Source organism: Solea solea, chromosome 21 (assembly GCF_958295425.1).
Source record: "Solea solea chromosome 21, fSolSol10.1, whole genome shotgun sequence".
Classification (NCBI taxonomy): Eukaryota; Metazoa; Chordata; class Actinopteri; order Pleuronectiformes; family Soleidae; genus Solea; species Solea solea.
The window spans coordinates 8210165-8226652 of NC_081154.1; the positions used below are offsets into that span (position 1 = coordinate 8210165).

At 40.5% G+C, this 16488-nt stretch overlaps 2 protein-coding genes across 10 annotated transcripts in view; one reads left to right on the plus strand and one right to left on the minus strand.

The window, feature by feature from the left end:
- Positions 1 to 1001: 1001 nt before the first annotated feature.
- On the plus strand, positions 1002 to 10112 carry LOC131448172 (testis-expressed protein 47). 2 transcript variants are annotated; one of them, XM_058620339.1, is made up of 9 exons: positions 1002 to 1148; positions 2589 to 2661; positions 3053 to 3156; positions 3260 to 3324; positions 4483 to 4558; positions 5237 to 5362; positions 5443 to 5590; positions 5698 to 5757; positions 9976 to 10112. In XM_058620339.1, exons 1-8 carry the CDS (start codon positions 1023 to 1025, stop codon positions 5733 to 5735), a joined length of 756 nt encoding a protein of 251 aa, XP_058476322.1. In that variant the 5' UTR covers positions 1002 to 1022; the 3' UTR covers positions 5736 to 5757; positions 9976 to 10112. The 2 variants fall into 2 exon arrangements, with proteins under 2 accessions (XP_058476322.1, XP_058476323.1); XM_058620340.1 differs by lacking the exons at positions 1002 to 1148; positions 9976 to 10112 and adding exons at positions 1161 to 2433; positions 5853 to 9504.
- Positions 6147 to 16488, minus strand: part of LOC131448169 (rho GTPase-activating protein 44-like) — a 61162-nt gene continuing 50820 nt past the window's right edge. For 3 of the 8 annotated variants that reach the window (XM_058620329.1, XM_058620331.1, XM_058620328.1), the window contains 4 exons: positions 15873 to 16394; positions 14908 to 15023; positions 13163 to 13546; positions 6147 to 10275 (listed from right to left, as the gene is read on the minus strand). In XM_058620329.1, the coding sequence (XP_058476312.1) occupies positions 10118 to 10275; positions 13163 to 13546; positions 14908 to 15023; positions 15873 to 16394 (1180 nt within the window). In that variant the 3' untranslated portion in view covers positions 6147 to 10117. Of the gene's footprint in view, positions 10276 to 12730; positions 12784 to 13162; positions 13547 to 14907; positions 15024 to 15872; positions 16395 to 16488 lie in introns of all 8 variants that reach the window. The other 5 variants (XM_058620336.1, XM_058620335.1, XM_058620334.1 and 2 more) reach the window with 3 other exon arrangements.

The following is a 16488-nucleotide window of genomic DNA, read 5'->3' on the forward strand; positions in this document are numbered from 1 at the left end:
ATAAAATGATGGGGAAAAAAATTGCTCAAACTCAAGGTGATGAGATGAATAAGACCTAGGAGAAAATGAGTCAGAGTTGAAATGTTTTAGTTTAAATATTATACATTTAAATTGACATATACAGTATTATAAACCTTTATACGACCATAGCCTACTTATATAACATTAGTGAAAATAAAAAGAATTTTTTTTATTACAAAACATTATACAATGCGATGTACAGAATAATATAGGGAATACAGCTTATTCAATTTAAGAGCACAGAAGAATAAGAAATGTAAACATAAACAAAATAAACAACCGAAACAGAGGTTAGAGTTAGAGGTAGAATTCATCACAAAGTGTTTTCACAGCTTCAGTGTTTGTGTAAGTATTTATTGTGTCTAGGAAAGATTGGAAGTAGACTTTTAGCTTGGGTTTTTGATTCATATATTTGCTGGCGTGGATATGAAACGTTGCTAGTACTATACATTCTTAATTAAATTAAGAATGTATAGTTTTTTCTTTAATTATAAAACAGAACAAGAATGACTGAGGTCATTCTAGAAAGTGGGTACAAACCCAAAAGAGATGAGTTATTGTTTCAAAAAACACACGCATAGAGGGCTCAATATTGATTCTAAATGTCATTTAATGAACATTAACAGGATTGTATCTGTGCAGCAGTTTAAGTGAAACTTCACAAACCTTAGCTGTCCTCATTTTTCCTAAGCTTTTTCCTTAACTATATTATAATACAAGTGGTTCCAAACAAAAGCTTACTGACAGAGTATCTTTGTATGATTTCCTTTACACGTTTATTATCAGTGTGTATGCTCAAAAAAGGTCTCTGAGTTCACTATGTATTGATCATGTACAGTATCATTATAGATTGTAGACGATAACAGCATTTTAAAGCCTGAGGGAAATAGCATCAAATGTGGGAGAGTGGTTTCCACGTAGAGAGATCGTGACGTGACCTGCGTCATCACTGGCCCCCGTTGCCACGGTAACTGGCCTCAGGTTACGTTTGGATCGTAATAATGGCTGCCTCGCAGAAAGTCGGAGGCATTTCGTCAAAGTCGTGGGAAAACAGAGAGACTTCAGAGGAGGACGACGGAAGAGACACAGTGACACTGTTGGACGTGTTCACCGGGACACTGAGAGAGGTTTGTGTGTCTCTGCGTGTCGAATAACGGGAGATAACGGTGACGTCTATTCGTTGAATATCGCTGCTGTCCGTCTGGCCCACAGATTAATTAAAGACAAGTACATTTGTCAACAACAGCTCCTGAAGCATGTACATCAAAAAGGATTAATGTCACACTGTAAAAATAAATACATAAATCATAATCATTCTTTATATTAACAATTTGAATGGACTGGAAAAGTCCTATGGACAAGAACCAATATTTAGAAAGTTAATTAGGTGATTTAATGCCAGTGTAAGTGGATTAGTGAGAAAACAAGAAGCTACACTCAGCCAGCAAACATGATCAGGATTCAAATGAGGACAATATAGGGACCACAGACCACAATCCTAACACCTTTGCCATTAAATATTGTTAACTATATAATAATATGACATCAAATGCATCTTCTAACACCTCCTGAATTCATATTTTAATGGTTATTAACTATTTAATATACTATTTTTCTTTTATTCCTCCATAATCCTCCATTTTCCTGGACCTTTATGTAAACAGTTATTGGAATTGTTTTCTATAGTTGCCATAGAACGTGTAAAAAAGTGTATTAAGTAAACATGAGTGAACAATGAGTGCTGGAGAAGTCGACATTACTATAGTGTTTGTATTTCAGATATCATTATAAAAGGTTGTACAATTGTACATAAACACAGAGGGATTTGTTTATAACTCACTTTCTCTTTTTGTGGGTTGGTGAAACGAGTAATTCAATAAATATGTGCAACCAAATGCTGTCATAAAATGATGCACTACAAAGGTTGTGACAAAAGTAACGTTAGGAGAACATTAATGCAACCTAAAGAGAACATTGTGTAAAGGTTGAATGAAGGTTGGGGCCAAAGTAACGTTAAGGGAACGTTCTGGGAACCGAATGTGCAACTGAAAGCTAACGTTAAGAGAACGTTAGGAAAACCTTAGGACTACCTAGGGCAAATTTCAGGGCACGTTCCCGCAACTAAAAGGTAACATTCACAGAACGTTCTGGGAAGCAGAAATTGTCCTGATCTGTTGTCACAGCAGAGTGCCAGAGAACAAAGGCTTCCTAGGATATAAGCTTTCATAAACACTGTGGGCATACCACACACTCTCTCTCTGCTGAAGTGTTTGAACTAGACTGAGAAAGTCAGGGGCCATGATGGAGAAAACTGAGCCGTTGAAAGGAGAAGAAAAGAAAGAGGAAGAAACTCGGAAAAGTTTATTTCAGCATCTCATGAATCAGAAGAAGAATCTGCGAGATGAAGACACGGTTCGTGTGTATTTAGTTTCAGACAAGAGCAAAGAATCTGATTATGAATAAACAGGAAATTATACAACATGTCAATACGTGCATCAGATACTGCTGCTCCTTGTGTCCATGTCATGTGTGTTTACTTACCAGCAGGTTCTGCTTTGATTCTGCAGAAGATCGTGCTACAGCAGCTGATCGTGATTGCCCGGCTCCCCCGACATCTTCATGACAGGACAGAAGTGGGAGGTCAGATAGCGATTATTATCTTTGAGCTTCAAACACCTGGAGACAGACTGTCTCTGTGGCTATTTCTATTTTCAATGTGTACAAATTTAATACAGTTTTCCACCAGTGGGTGGAACTTTTATTAGAAATTGGTTGGTGCCATATGGAAAACATAGTTTTCCAGAGAAACGTCAGTTTTTGTAGGTTGAATTCCAATGATTGAACTCATATAAATGTGCTGCAGTTTCTAACAAAACAGTGAAAGTTGATTTCCCATGTTAAAGTGTATTCTTGTTTGTAAATGTGTCTGCATGGCGGCCCTGTAACAGCTTTGTGTGGCTGCTTTTCAAGGAATTCCTCCCACAAAAGTCTCAATAAAAAAATAATAACTGTTGTCTTTTTCCTCTTACAGCTCATTATGAAAGACTCAACTTTCAGATAAGCAAACACTACATATGGGATCACATGACGGGCCTGCTACTCATTTATCCGAACTATCTGCTGCACATCATTGAAGTAAGATTTCCTGTGGAGGAATAAATATTCACAGCATACAGTAAATTGTTGAAGGTGGCGAATGTGGTCGAAATCTTACGTTTGCTTTGTCGTTGTCCTGCAGTCGTCCAGAGACGTCCTGTTCTCTGTTCTGAAAGACCTCAAAGACATACAGCAACAGACACAATGGTAACAAAGTTTGTTTGTGTTACACATTTAGTAGTGAAAGTCAGGGGACCATCAGGACATCATCAGCATCTGTTAGAATATGTATTTAATTAAGATCTATTTACAAAATGCTGTAATCTAAGGGTGTAAAATACACTGGAAAACAGAGAATTGGTTGAAAAAACTGGAGAAATTTAAGTTTATTCAAACTAAAGCAAGTTAAGATTATAAATTCATTCAAGTCTGTTTTTAAAATGTATTTCTTTTTTATTTTCAGTGTAAAATAACTACACACATATGCAGCGGGCGTCAACTGAAATGCTTCTCATTGACTTTGAATTCAATGCAAGATGAGGACAGAGAGAGAGAGAGAGAGACGGAGAGACAGAGAGACAGAGAGACAGAGAGACAGAGAGAGAAGACATGAAGGAAAGTTACAAACTAGGGAGAGAAAGAACAAGGTTAATGACATATAATGAATGCATACCCTGAGTGTGAGAGAGTGAGTGTGAGTGCACCACTGGAACTCCCCCAGCAGTCTAGGTCTATAGCGGTCTAACTAAAAGATGGTTCAGGTTTCCCTGAGCCAGCTCTAACTATGAGCTTTATCAAAAAGGAAGGTTTTAAGTCTTTAACTTTAAATCCAGAGAGACAGTGTCCGCCTCCTGAACTGTCACTGGGAGCTGGTTCCACAGGAGCGGAGCCGGGTAACTATGTCACTATGACACTCACTACTTTGCAAACTTCCAAACTTCCAATAGTCACCAAGCAACAGGCATTAAAGCAACATGTATATGTGAGTCTGCTACTCCGTTCATGGAGGATAAGAAGTGTTTTGTTTCACTTGACGTTGGAGCCGTAACAGCTCAGACTTGTCAAACAGACGAGGTGAGACCTGATGATCTGTTGTCTAACTGCACAGTTACACAGTAACCACAGCGGAATCTTCATTAAACACAAGGTGAAGACACCATGTTCACGTGTTGATTGGATAGTGTTAGGACCAGGACTGCTGCTCTGAGAGAGAGAGAGAGATGTTTTATCATTGCTGCTCAGTGGTGGTTGAATACTTTCTCTTTCCACTATTGCCCTTTCAGTTACTAAATCTTACTTCTATAGTACTGAAGATGTTGTGGAACCACTATCGTTAGTCTTTTGTCAAATTCTCTCTCTTGTCAGTTTGCTTGAGGCCCCCAAGGTTGTGTTCATGACACACGGTGCACAGAGCAGGCTCTTCCAACAGTGGAGCTACAAGGTTTGTTTTTTTTCTTTTCTCTGCTTCTGTTCTTTCAGGTTGTTTGTTTATGAGTTGAATACAGATGTGTGACAGATGAAAGCAGTGCTTTTATGCTATGGGAACACACTCCCTGTTCCTTCTGCTGTCACGTTGTTGAATACTGAGCCAGACTTGAAGGGCTGTGGTTCAGGGTTATGGGCTTTATTTATCACTATCTTTCTAGGCTGGGAAGTTTTTATGCCCTGTATTTTTATGTATTTATTTATTTTTTTAACCTTGTTTGTAGCCCAGTTCAGGCCAGGGTTTGTGTTTTGATGAATGTTGTGCAGTTGTGTGAAGTTTTCTGCCTATACACCTAATATTATTTTGAACTGGTGAAACAGATTCCATATGTTTGATAAACAAACTACAACTTCATTTTAAGCATGCTATTTAAAACATATACTCACAGCCTCTGGCAATGATCGTATTAAACACACAGTTAGGAATGAAGCCAACAACAAGCCCTTCAGACAAGTTTCAATTGTGTTGACAACTGTTGATTATGGATGTCACTGCATCTGAGTAACATAATTGTTATCCTGTCTGGCCTACGTAGCCTATGTCTTCAATTTGTCACAATATCTAATTATTTTCCCTTTGAGTTACAACATGTAACCACGTATATTATTTAACTGAGTGACTCGTGTTATGAAGGTGCTGGATGAAGAAAACCCAGCAGCTAAGGGACTGGAAGAAGAAGACGAGAGCACAGAGACTCTGGTGTGCAGTGTCCTCGCAGCGCTGCAAAACCTGAGCAAGCACCTTGAATTATCTAAGATGGTGTGTCGACAAGTTTATGATACATCTCACAATCCTGCTGTTCTCACTTTCCGAAATGAACTAGAGATTTTCTCCTATAGGCTCTCCCCGGATTATTGCTGGATAAGAATCCAGAGCTCATTGTTCCCCAGAATGTTCTAGAAAAGCTGCAGGCTCGAGGCGAGCTCCTGAGTCCACAACTGTACCTACAGATGTACGACTCCCCCGTAAACATCAGAATGACTTTTGGTAAGATGCACCCTCCACCTGACCTTTTGTTTTATGATGGATATCAAGGCATGAAAAGAAGAAAAAAACGGGTGAATAAATAAATAAATAATCTGGTATCTTGACAGGACAAGGTATCCAAGGCAGCTGCCTCAGCACAATATAACTTTTTGGACAAAAGGTCAAAGGTAAGAGCTCATCATGCATCATGTGTAACCTTGGAACTGAACTCTGGAGTTGTTAAACTCTGGAGCTGAAGCTGTTTGCATTCGTCCTTCCACAGCACAGCTGCGTGTCGTCATGGTGATCTGCATGCACGGTGCATCTCAGAGTGCTGTCAATGTCGGCCATTTACGTTTGATTTACCTCGCCGTTCACATCTGTAATGAAATGTTCTATGTCCCGGTCGAATGTGTTTGGCCTTCACTTCCAGCACCGTGGATGTAACTGATGGCCTCCCAGCAGAAATAAACGACTGTGCTACACTGAAAAAAATTGGACACTTTTATACCAACATTTAACTCACTGCCTGCAAAACACAATTTTCATTTGCAACAGAAGCACAGAAAAATCCAGGTAATATAAAAACATTTTTAATAGTTTCAACATTTGGATGAGGATTCTGTCTTTTTTTTCCCCTTTTATCTTACACTTTGTTCCACTTAGTGACGGAGAGACAGCGTGTCCAAAAAAAGACATTCCCTTTTCACACACAGCTTCATTACAATTTGACACAAAGAACCTTTGAGGTTTTTTTTTTTTAAAAGATTCCTTGATCACTTATGTGTTCCCTTTTTTAAATGTTGGCCCCCGTTACTTGAAATTGAAGTTAAAATAAAAAGATAATAACGGGGATGGTACTTGTAGTGGCTGCATGCACAACAGTGTAATCTGTATGGTTCATAGCAGACATAAGTCATCTGAGAACACATGGCTCTGGGCACAAACATGTTCCATCATGACATGGTGGTTTCTGGACCTCTTGACTGAGGTCCCTGTTTTAAATCTGACTAAAAAGGAGTGAAACAAATAAGATGAGAAAAATAAACAAATCACAAGCGATCCAAACACACAATCAGCGGGGAGTTTGATTAGCAAGTGTCGATCAATTTACTTCTATAAAAAAAATAAATACAACCACATTTAGATAGGACCAAAGATGAGATGTCGTTTCATATGCATGATTTAAAAAAGCATGCTGCTGAATTTCACACAGGACAATGTCAATCCAAAGACTTTTTCCTCCCACTACAATTAGACACTTCAAATACCTCTCTCTAACCCCTTTTTACCTGAAACTATGTCCACAAGACACACAACCTGCCTGCATCACGACCTATGAGGTGAACCCATCGTCTATCACCGGCACAGTCACCGGCACATACACACTATTTTATTTTTTTCAAAAAAGCAGGGACCTTCATCGTTTAGTGCCTCAAAGAAGCGATAACACTGGGACACTGCTAATAAAGTCGTTCTTGATTACTGTATGTATGTACAAGCCTTGATCGGAGGACGCGCTTTTAGAATAAAAAACAAAAGAGCAGCAAAGTGTTCCAGACAAAGACAGGACAGACCGTTCACCTCAGCACAGCCAAAAAAAAAAACTAAACAGAATAACTTATTAAAAATCATTTGAGGTTTGCATGTAGTCTTTTAATTAAATATTAAAATGAAACTGGTATTGATACTAATTGTAAGCTGTACTAATGTGAACTATAGTTGAGCGGAGTGGAGTAGCTGAAACAGCTCCAGTTCTGTGCAGATTGACTTCTTTTCTCTGTCCTATGTAACAGAAAATGTTGGAAAAATCAGTAACAGCTGCTTTAAATTGCAGAAAATGCAACAAAAAAAAAAGCTTTTAAAACCTTTTTTGTATGCACATAAAGTATTTTATACGACGGACATCAGTGTGTTATAGCCAGCTGTCATGTCAAACACGATGGAGACACATAACGATGTCCGTCTGCAGCACAGCCACTGTCGGCTGTTTTATTTTGAAAATCTACAAACTAGATTTAACCTGGAGCTTACGTCAGTGCCATGAGATCTACTGTAAAAAAAAAAAAACAAGTGTGTTACTGTGCGTATTCTATTGTTATTGAGTGTTATTTATGTGGCATGACTGTGCTATAATCAGCAACAATATATTATATGTACAGTATGTTATACTGTTCTGTATTCAACTACAGTTTTTAATACAGCATTTGTATATATCTAGGTCTCTCTTTCTCTCTCTGTATATATATATATATGTATATTTAAATTTCCCCCTTTCAGTATGTACAGAACATGTACTGTATGTACAGAGGTTGAGTATTTACAACATTATAACAGTTTCAAAACAAAGAGGACGGTGGATGTTCTCCGGACGATAGTCACAAAACGAAACACACTTCAAGGCAAACAACAACCTGCTGCTGCTGCTGTCGTATGCAAACCTGGTTTCTCCATTTCATAATTGTTACTTTCAGGTCGCCTTTTAAAATGCTTCCTGAAAAGGTTTTGATGCGACAGCAGGGTCTGAAAAGTCTGGTCCCCGTGTTTTGAACGCTCTCCTCCGGGCAGATTCACGTGTGGTGGAGACACACAACGTCACAACGAACTCAGACCCCAGTACAAAGTATTCAGAAATATATCCGTATAAATACTCTCGTCAAAATAAACACACATATACACACATATACATTATTTGCACTCCTTGCCTCCGGGTTTTCACGAGTGCAGTCCAAAAATATCGGCATCGTCGGCTCCTAGAAACTGCAGTGGGGCTGAAAGTGAAACTGCACTGTCAGAGAAAAGTGTGCTTATGTTACCACTGGAGCTGCAGGGCTTAGTTTGAGACAGAAATAACACAGTTTTTCGAGGAGTAAGTCTAAACAGTTGTCCTTTTTTATTGTTAGAGGACATGATACCTCAGGGCATGGGGACTAATTCTTGTGGCTCAGGCAATTATTCTCCTACACTGAGCCTAAAGTGTGCCACCAGAGTGCTTATAGACATTTACTTATTGAAATGATAATAATTTCATTTTTGGTCATTAAAAAACTCATTTAATAACATTTAATGCAGCTATAATCAATGTTTGAAAAAGCGTTATGTGTCTTTTAGCTCCCTCGTGTGGCTTTACAACCCATACCTGTATATACTTTCGCCTCAGTAAACTATTCATCAATTATGTGAACATACAAATTATTCTGGACTGTGTTGGATGTGTAAAGAGGGAACTGTCTGCAAACACGTGTGTTTGTGTGTATGTAAAAGTGATGGTTTACAGATCAGGCTGCACATTAATAGCCAAAAACACAACAACTCGATTCAGGTTTAAATAGGAATACTATTTTTACTATTTTGTGATCACTTTAAACTCCTAATTTGATTTAAAAGTCCTGGTGGCACAGTCCAGGCTCCAGTCCCTGTTTTCTTTTCTGGAATATGAAATTAAACCTTGTTTGACACAGAACAAAATCTGTGTAACTTTCCTTGCTGCCAAATATAATTGTGATTAATCATAGGGACTATGTAAGTATTTTTTTTAGGCTTCCTTTCATAAACTGTTTCTATCTCATACATTTAATAGCTCCCTATAGCCGTGATGATTATATTCTATCTGAATGAAGTGTAATCTTTATGGCTCTCCTGTGGGTACAAAATATCATCTGACTTGATTTATAATGTTAACGATGCCACGTACTCCAGTATAAACAGTAAATACTCAGTGAGTGAGTGATCATCGGATGCCGTGTAAATACAGAGATGACTGCACATTTAAACCTCTTTGCAATCTGTTGGTTGTTTTCCTAAGTATCTAAAACACGCGTTGTTTTATGCTCCATGACACCAGCAGTGCGACATCATATCGTAGATTTACCACTTGAATCACACACTAACAAAATACACATACGCACGCGCACACACGCACGCACACACACACACACACAAAATGACATACTCACAGTGCAAGCTCAAGTGAAACAGAAATTCTGGGTTGTGGCCACCGCATGGCAGAGCAAGACATTTCAACTGATGCCCCTGAGGAATGAAGGAGGAAGAAAGAAGAAGACAGCCTATGGTATTGGCAGGACAGATGTACAGTACCGTGTTGCTCTTCTGTCTAAAAGTCTCTCATGAGAAGCGGACGTGGCAGCAGCGAAGAGCACTCATTCCTCCCAGCTGCCTGTTTCCTGTCTCGTGTGTGTGTGTGTGACACTAAAGGCAATGTTTCAAGTGAATCAAATAAGGCGAAAAACAAACAAACAAACAAACACAAACGCTTAAGTTAAAACAAACAAAGTAAAAAGTCCCCGGACCACAGTGTCACCAACACCTCATGTGATTGTGAGTATGGATATTTCTTTTAGCTATATTCACGTTGTTCTCTTTTTTTTTTATTCTACTTCTTACAGGTGAGGTGTGATGAGAAACAGCTGGAGAGGTAAAAGTTCAATGAGGGGGGTTTCTAAGTGACACAGTGCATCAGTAGCATTGTGTTTCATTACATCAGCCGGTGGGTCTGTGGAAAGGGGTTGGGGGTGGGAATCGGTGGCATCATAGCACTGTGCTTTCAGACTCTTCCTCCGACTCCGCTCTGTTTCTGGTGAATTCAAGCAGCGCCGTCGAGTTCCTGAAGGAGGAGATGTGGGGCAAGTCAAAAATACCGTCCAGTTCCATGTTAATGACGGGGATGTCCAGGTTGCAGAGAGAATCTGACGGAGCAGAAAAACAGGCGATGAGCAGACGGGAAAATAAGAAATAATCATTTGTGTGGAAAAAAGAGTGAAGAAGAGTGACACGGATCATTCCGGATGAGGGCTTGATCGATGCTGGACAACTTAACGCGTGTGAGTCATGAGCAGAAACAGGATATAAAGATGGACTAAAACATCTGGATCCCCCTCTGACGTTCTGGCTGCAGGACCAAACTAAAAAAGTCAAAATACATGCCTGCAAATTTTCCTAATGATAGTTCCTGTCATTTTAGATGTTTACATCTGATAAGTTTGGTTTTCATTTGTAGTTTGATGCTATAAAAACAGGCCAAGACTTCACTCAACAGCTGAGAGTAATGATTTTTGATATTCGCCCACATATTCTAATATGCCAAGGCACACTGGATTAGCACCTGGATGACAGGAGTGTCACTAAGGAGGTGTATCTGTGGTTTTAAATCAGCGCTCTCTCCTGTTGACGCTTCACTGGCTATTGATCATGAGGTAGTGTGAACACAGCGAGGTTGAATATTTTGTTGACTGCATCGATGCCTAGTTTTTCTTCGTGTTACTGCAGTCTGTGTTATCATAGAATCCTATGGAGTGGTAGATCCACAGTGATCACCAGTAAACTCATATGTTTACAGTATCTTGGCTTATTGTTTAATAAAACTGAACCTCCACTTTTAGGAGAAAGTGGAGATGTGTCGTCCATCTTTATATTCAGTCTCTTGTCATCCGATGTCCAAACCATTTTTACAGCATGAAAAAAACATAAAATGCATGGCGGCAGGGAGCGGGGCGGGGTCAATATACAGTACAACACAGATCTTTATATTAGGCAATGACAAATTAAATAAACGTTATGCATCACATGTTCAAACATGACTCGACAAATCTCGTACTGAAACCCAAAAGCCCTTGTTTCAGTCTTTGCAACCAGGCTGCAGGGACTGTCTCCCATTCAGCCACAGGAGCATTAGTGAGGTCCAACACTCATGTTCGGTAATAAGGTTTTGTTTATCACAACAGCTCAGCAGATAATCTAAACACCACTATACTGAGGCACAGTCAGTAGGTTTATATGCACAGTTTAATCAAGCTAAGGCCATAGTCTGACTAAGGCGGGCAATCGGACAACTTGCTGAGTCTGAGTATACACGTGGAGAAGAAAATCGACTTATTGGCCGTGGCTGTATCTTTCTTGAGGCTACTGTGTATTGAATCAGTTTCCCTTTGACCTTTACGTCACAGAAAAACAAAGAGTCAACGGCGAGATGGATCATGCTGTAGTTCTGTATGTTTCGTACCTGCTGTACATAATCTACTTAATTGTGATATAAATTAGATGGAGCAAGGCTCTTGTGGTTGCTGTGTTGTCCAAAGAAAGATGACGCCGTATGATTTCCAGCAACAGTACTGCAGTTTATACATCGTCTCCTTCTACTTTCGGGGTCAAAGACCAGGCAGAAAATGTTGCTGCATTCGCAGAATGCCAAGTCCAACTCCAGTCTGACTATACATGCCAGAGTAATCGGACTATGAATCCCATTATCCAGGTATGTTAGTCTGACTCAAACTAGCTCGATATTAGTGAGACTAACGTGTTTACATGACATTAAGAAAACCAAATTATTGTCTTAGCCTGACTAAAATCAGACTTTTAACATGCATGTAAACACACTGACAGAGAGAGTGACGTGGAGTTTGTTTAGATTTAAAAGTTACGCACTAAAATGATATAGCATTTTAATAACCACTATCAAAACCCCAAACCCTTACTGTCACTGTTATTGAACATAGTGAGCTCACTTTAATAAGCAATAAGTTGTGCATTTTTGGTTCATCTCTGGTGTCAATTGTGAAAATGACGACAGTCCACAGTGTAATAAATGTAATGGACAATGTGCACAGACAGGGAGGTGTTGACTGAGGAACAGCAGTGGGCAGGGAGGCACACCATTGTGGAGTGGACTGGGCGTGTGGATGGAGTGGGGGGGGGGGGTCAGTGACTGTCAAAGCTGGGGTACAAGGTAAAAAAAAAAAGGTGTTTGCCTCAGTCTGTTTAGTGTGGACAGTAAGCCATGCATCAGTCTCAGCCACCATGCAAAGGCCAACAGAGGGTGGACTGAACCCAGCAGCTTTGCGTTGCTACATACATGAAATAGAAGACATGTATGATATGTAACATAAGTGGCTTTAAGAGTTAAGTTTACTTCAGTAGATCCCCCCAATATCTACAGTGCTGCTGTGGCCGTGGGTCCACGAGAGTGACACTGCCATAGAGGCAAAGCAGTGAATCAGATCTCAGTCTGATCCAAAATCTGCACCTACTGGCAGCTTTACTCTCTCGTGAGTTAGCACCACGTTTGGAGAAAATGGCAAAGGGATTGGTTTGGGTTGAGGGGAGTGGAAGCGGGGTGAGGTTTTAACACGGGAACTTCCTGCTTACCCTACAAGTCCCTCTCACACACAGAATCACACTGAACCTCTCGCCTCATACTGCTGTAAGTGAAACAATAAGAGCAGCGAACAAGAAGGGAAAAAATTAGACATGAACACGGTTAGAACCTAACTGTGTATGATCAGGTAAAAGGAGCAATAAGTCCATCAACAGCTAACACTGAATCAGTATTACAGCAGATTTATGATAAAGAGATAATATTACAGACATAACAAAGACATTTATATAATTTAAATAAACCTATGATTATTTGTATGCAACAAACTATAGGTGTACTAATGTATAAAATAGAGTTGTTGTATAGTGTGAACACTTTCTACTTGTTTCATTTGCTGAGTTAATCCATATAATTGATTAAAACATTTACTGAGTGACCGGTCATTAATATAAATATGGCCTAAAGCATTTTTGTTACATTACCTGTGGACATGCTTTCTCCAGAAGACAAACCATCCAGGAGACCTGGTGAATTCTCCAGTGGCTGTGGACTGGTGCCAGGGGTGGAGGGGGGCTGAGGAGGAGGTAAGCTGGGCCGCTGGCGAGGCGGCTTGGGAGTTGGCCTGGCCTTGGTAAGAGTCCCGGCCAGCGAGGGTGGAGAGGAGAGGGAAGGCATGGTGGCTGTCTGAGCCTGACCCGGGGAGCCGATGGTGGCGTATCCCTGGGGGTAGGTGAATCCGTACGGGGAGGGGGTGCTGGGGGGAGTGGGCGACAGGCTGACTGGAGACGGCTGACCTGTCGAGTGGTCAGACATGGCTCCAGTCTGACAGTAAGGGCCTTTAGGTGGGGTTGGAGCCAGTTTCTTTGCTGTGGAGACACCAACAAGAAAAAATATACACCTTCATCATCTAAATATGAACAGACTGTGTTGATGTTGTTACACCTGTGTGTAACAGCAGTCTTTAAGAGGCTGTGTGTGGATTTTACAGCTTTTATATTACTTGCACTGCAGTACATAATGCATATCCATGTTTATTTCTATCATTGCACCACTGTACATTACTGTACATTCTGTATATATATTGAAAATTATCCCCACCACACTATTGTAGATACTGTATATTTCCCCAGTAATTACTCACAATCTGCACCACTGTATATTCTTTATATTTATACATACCATATAATCACAGCCCAGTGTATATATCTGTAGTAATAGACATTCATGCACACACACATCATACTATATAATGTGTACTTTCTGTGTACATTATAATATATTTATTCTGTTACTGCTTTTGCACTTCTGGTTAGATGCAGTCGGCATTTTGTCAATTTAAAGTTTATGTCTTATTTCTTACAAAATATACGCTAAGATAAACAATAAAACCCTGAAACAAGATAAATGATAACAATATAAAAAAAAAATGATATAAGCGATGCATGCATAATAAAAACCAAAGTATCTTTGTCAACCAGCGCTGAAAGCCAGCAAGACGGGATAAATCTTCAGAAGTTTTTTTTTTTTTTCTTAACTCATCAAGGGTCTGGGCAGCTCTTACCTATAAAGGAAGGCTGTTATTTAATCCTTGCTGAAGTGCCAAATTAACTCAAAAAGCAGACTTTAATTGAACAAAAACCTTCGGTTGTGACTCCCTTTTGCTCATATTTGGGATCTTTTGTTTGATACTCAGGTTTGATAATAATTGTTCATTTTTTTAATTCTTTTGCACTATATCACGAGAGGAAACACTGAATAAAAGGGAATTACAACAGATTATAGACTGACAAGGAATGATCTGCCCTACACATTGAGATTAGGCTCATTTAAAATGTTTCCGAATAAAAAGCTTATTAATCTGTTATTTATACACAGAAAAATCTTTATAAATTGATAACATTACTGGTAAAAGCTACATGAAGACTTTTTGCTTTAAATCTGTTTACTCTAGCTTGTGATGCAGTGGCCTTTATGTTGACGTGGCAGCCCAAAGATCAATATTGTGGCTTTTAAAAACAAGTGATTCTGGGGCTCATTCAAGCTCTAGACTGATGTGAAAATGAAGGGACATTTACATAACAAAGTGCACGTCAGTAAAGGGCTCTCCACTGCCGACAGACTAACAGACAAAGTCTAAAATGGGATTGTTTCAATGGCCGAGCATGGTTGAAATGACAACACGATGGTACACATCTAAAAGAGTGAGATGTGCAGGTGTCCTCATTACCTCTCCTCAGGGAGTGTGGGCTGTGCTCAGAGTGTTGAGACTGTCCACCGGAGGTCACTGTTCCCTGGATTCCCTTCTGTCCAATCACTGGGGACAGCTCCTTGTTCTTCAGAGTGCTGAGGAGAAGATGAAGGACAAAGACACACGTTTCTCTTTTAAATTAAAAAGCTGCTCTGTGCATTTCATGCAATAATGTGTCCCGTTTCGGTAAGAAGAAATATGAGCTAGTTCAATGTCAAGCGGCCTGAGTGACCACTGCTGCAGAAGGACATTGTCTTGCATGTATTGTTGTGCAGCAGAAGGACAGAAGACGAATCCCAAATAAGCCCTCGTGGCTTAATGGATTTATCTTATTTTTTTCAGTGCAGCCAGAATGCCAATGAGAAGTGTGGCCTGAAGGTCAAGACATAATCTGACTGACTGTAGCTTTCACTCTCAGCAGATGAGACATAGATGGATGATTGAAGCTGCTGGGATTTAAAGTCAGGACGGAGCAGTGAAGATGAGCATCTTTGGGATTTCCTGCAGAATTAAACATCATGACAATGCCAGTAACCAATCCTGCTTTCCGCGTTGTTTTGCTGTGTTATAATTCAAGGTCTGATCTTGCAGGGCTGTACGGCCCCGCTGGAATGACTCATTAACGCCCACTTTTATAATGGTATTCGCTAAAACCTTTGAATTTCCTTTGTTGCCTGGCAACCGGCTCCTGAATATCCTGGCAACATGGAAAGTTATGGGTTGTATATAAGCCTATTACATTGAACATGGATCTGATAATGGAAATCCTAAAGCAAACTGGTTTCCCTGACTGATAGACACAAAACAGAGGGAGAATTGTCTGTAGCAGTTGGGAGAATCTCGGTCTCACTCGTCCCCTTTCAAGTTTCTTTCGGTCCATGTGGGGCCTCTCTTCATTTGTGTGTTAATTGTGCTGGAACAAGATGAACTGCGGTTGTATTTACCTAGTCAGCTTGGCTCCTCTCTCTCGGCTACAGGCACACGCTGCCCATGGAGGGGGAGCGGATAGTGGGGTGTTGGGAGGTTTGGGGGAGCCTAGGAACAGATCGTGACGAGTAAGAACGAGCGGGGGCTTGATGTAAAGGGTGGAGCCATTCGATTCAGACAGGGGCGCATGCAGAGCATCGGACAGGGCGGCCTGTTTGGGAAGGTGCAGGGAGCTGGGGTTGGAGTTGACGTCAAGCTGCTGAGGGGAAGGGCAAAGAGAGTGGGTGAGTGGGGGTGGGCTGTAGCCAGAGCAGCGGAGGGGAGGGGACAGGCCGGGAGGCACAAATTCAGGGCTAGGAGCAACAGGACGCATACCCGGAGGTGCTCGGTTGAAGAAATGGTGGTGAGGGAGTGAGTAGGAAGAGCAAGAGGAGGAGGAAGAGGATGAAGAAGATGGATAAGGGGGAAGTGGCTTCTCCTCCTCAGGGGAGGGGTAGGCGTAACAGGAGTCCGACCAATTGGAGGATGCATCATCTGAGCTGCAATGATAAAAATATCAAGGTTTCATGGGAAACTGATCAGGTCTCCAGAGGCTAAAATGCTGTGAGGGCGGGTGAACACATTCGTTTGAAG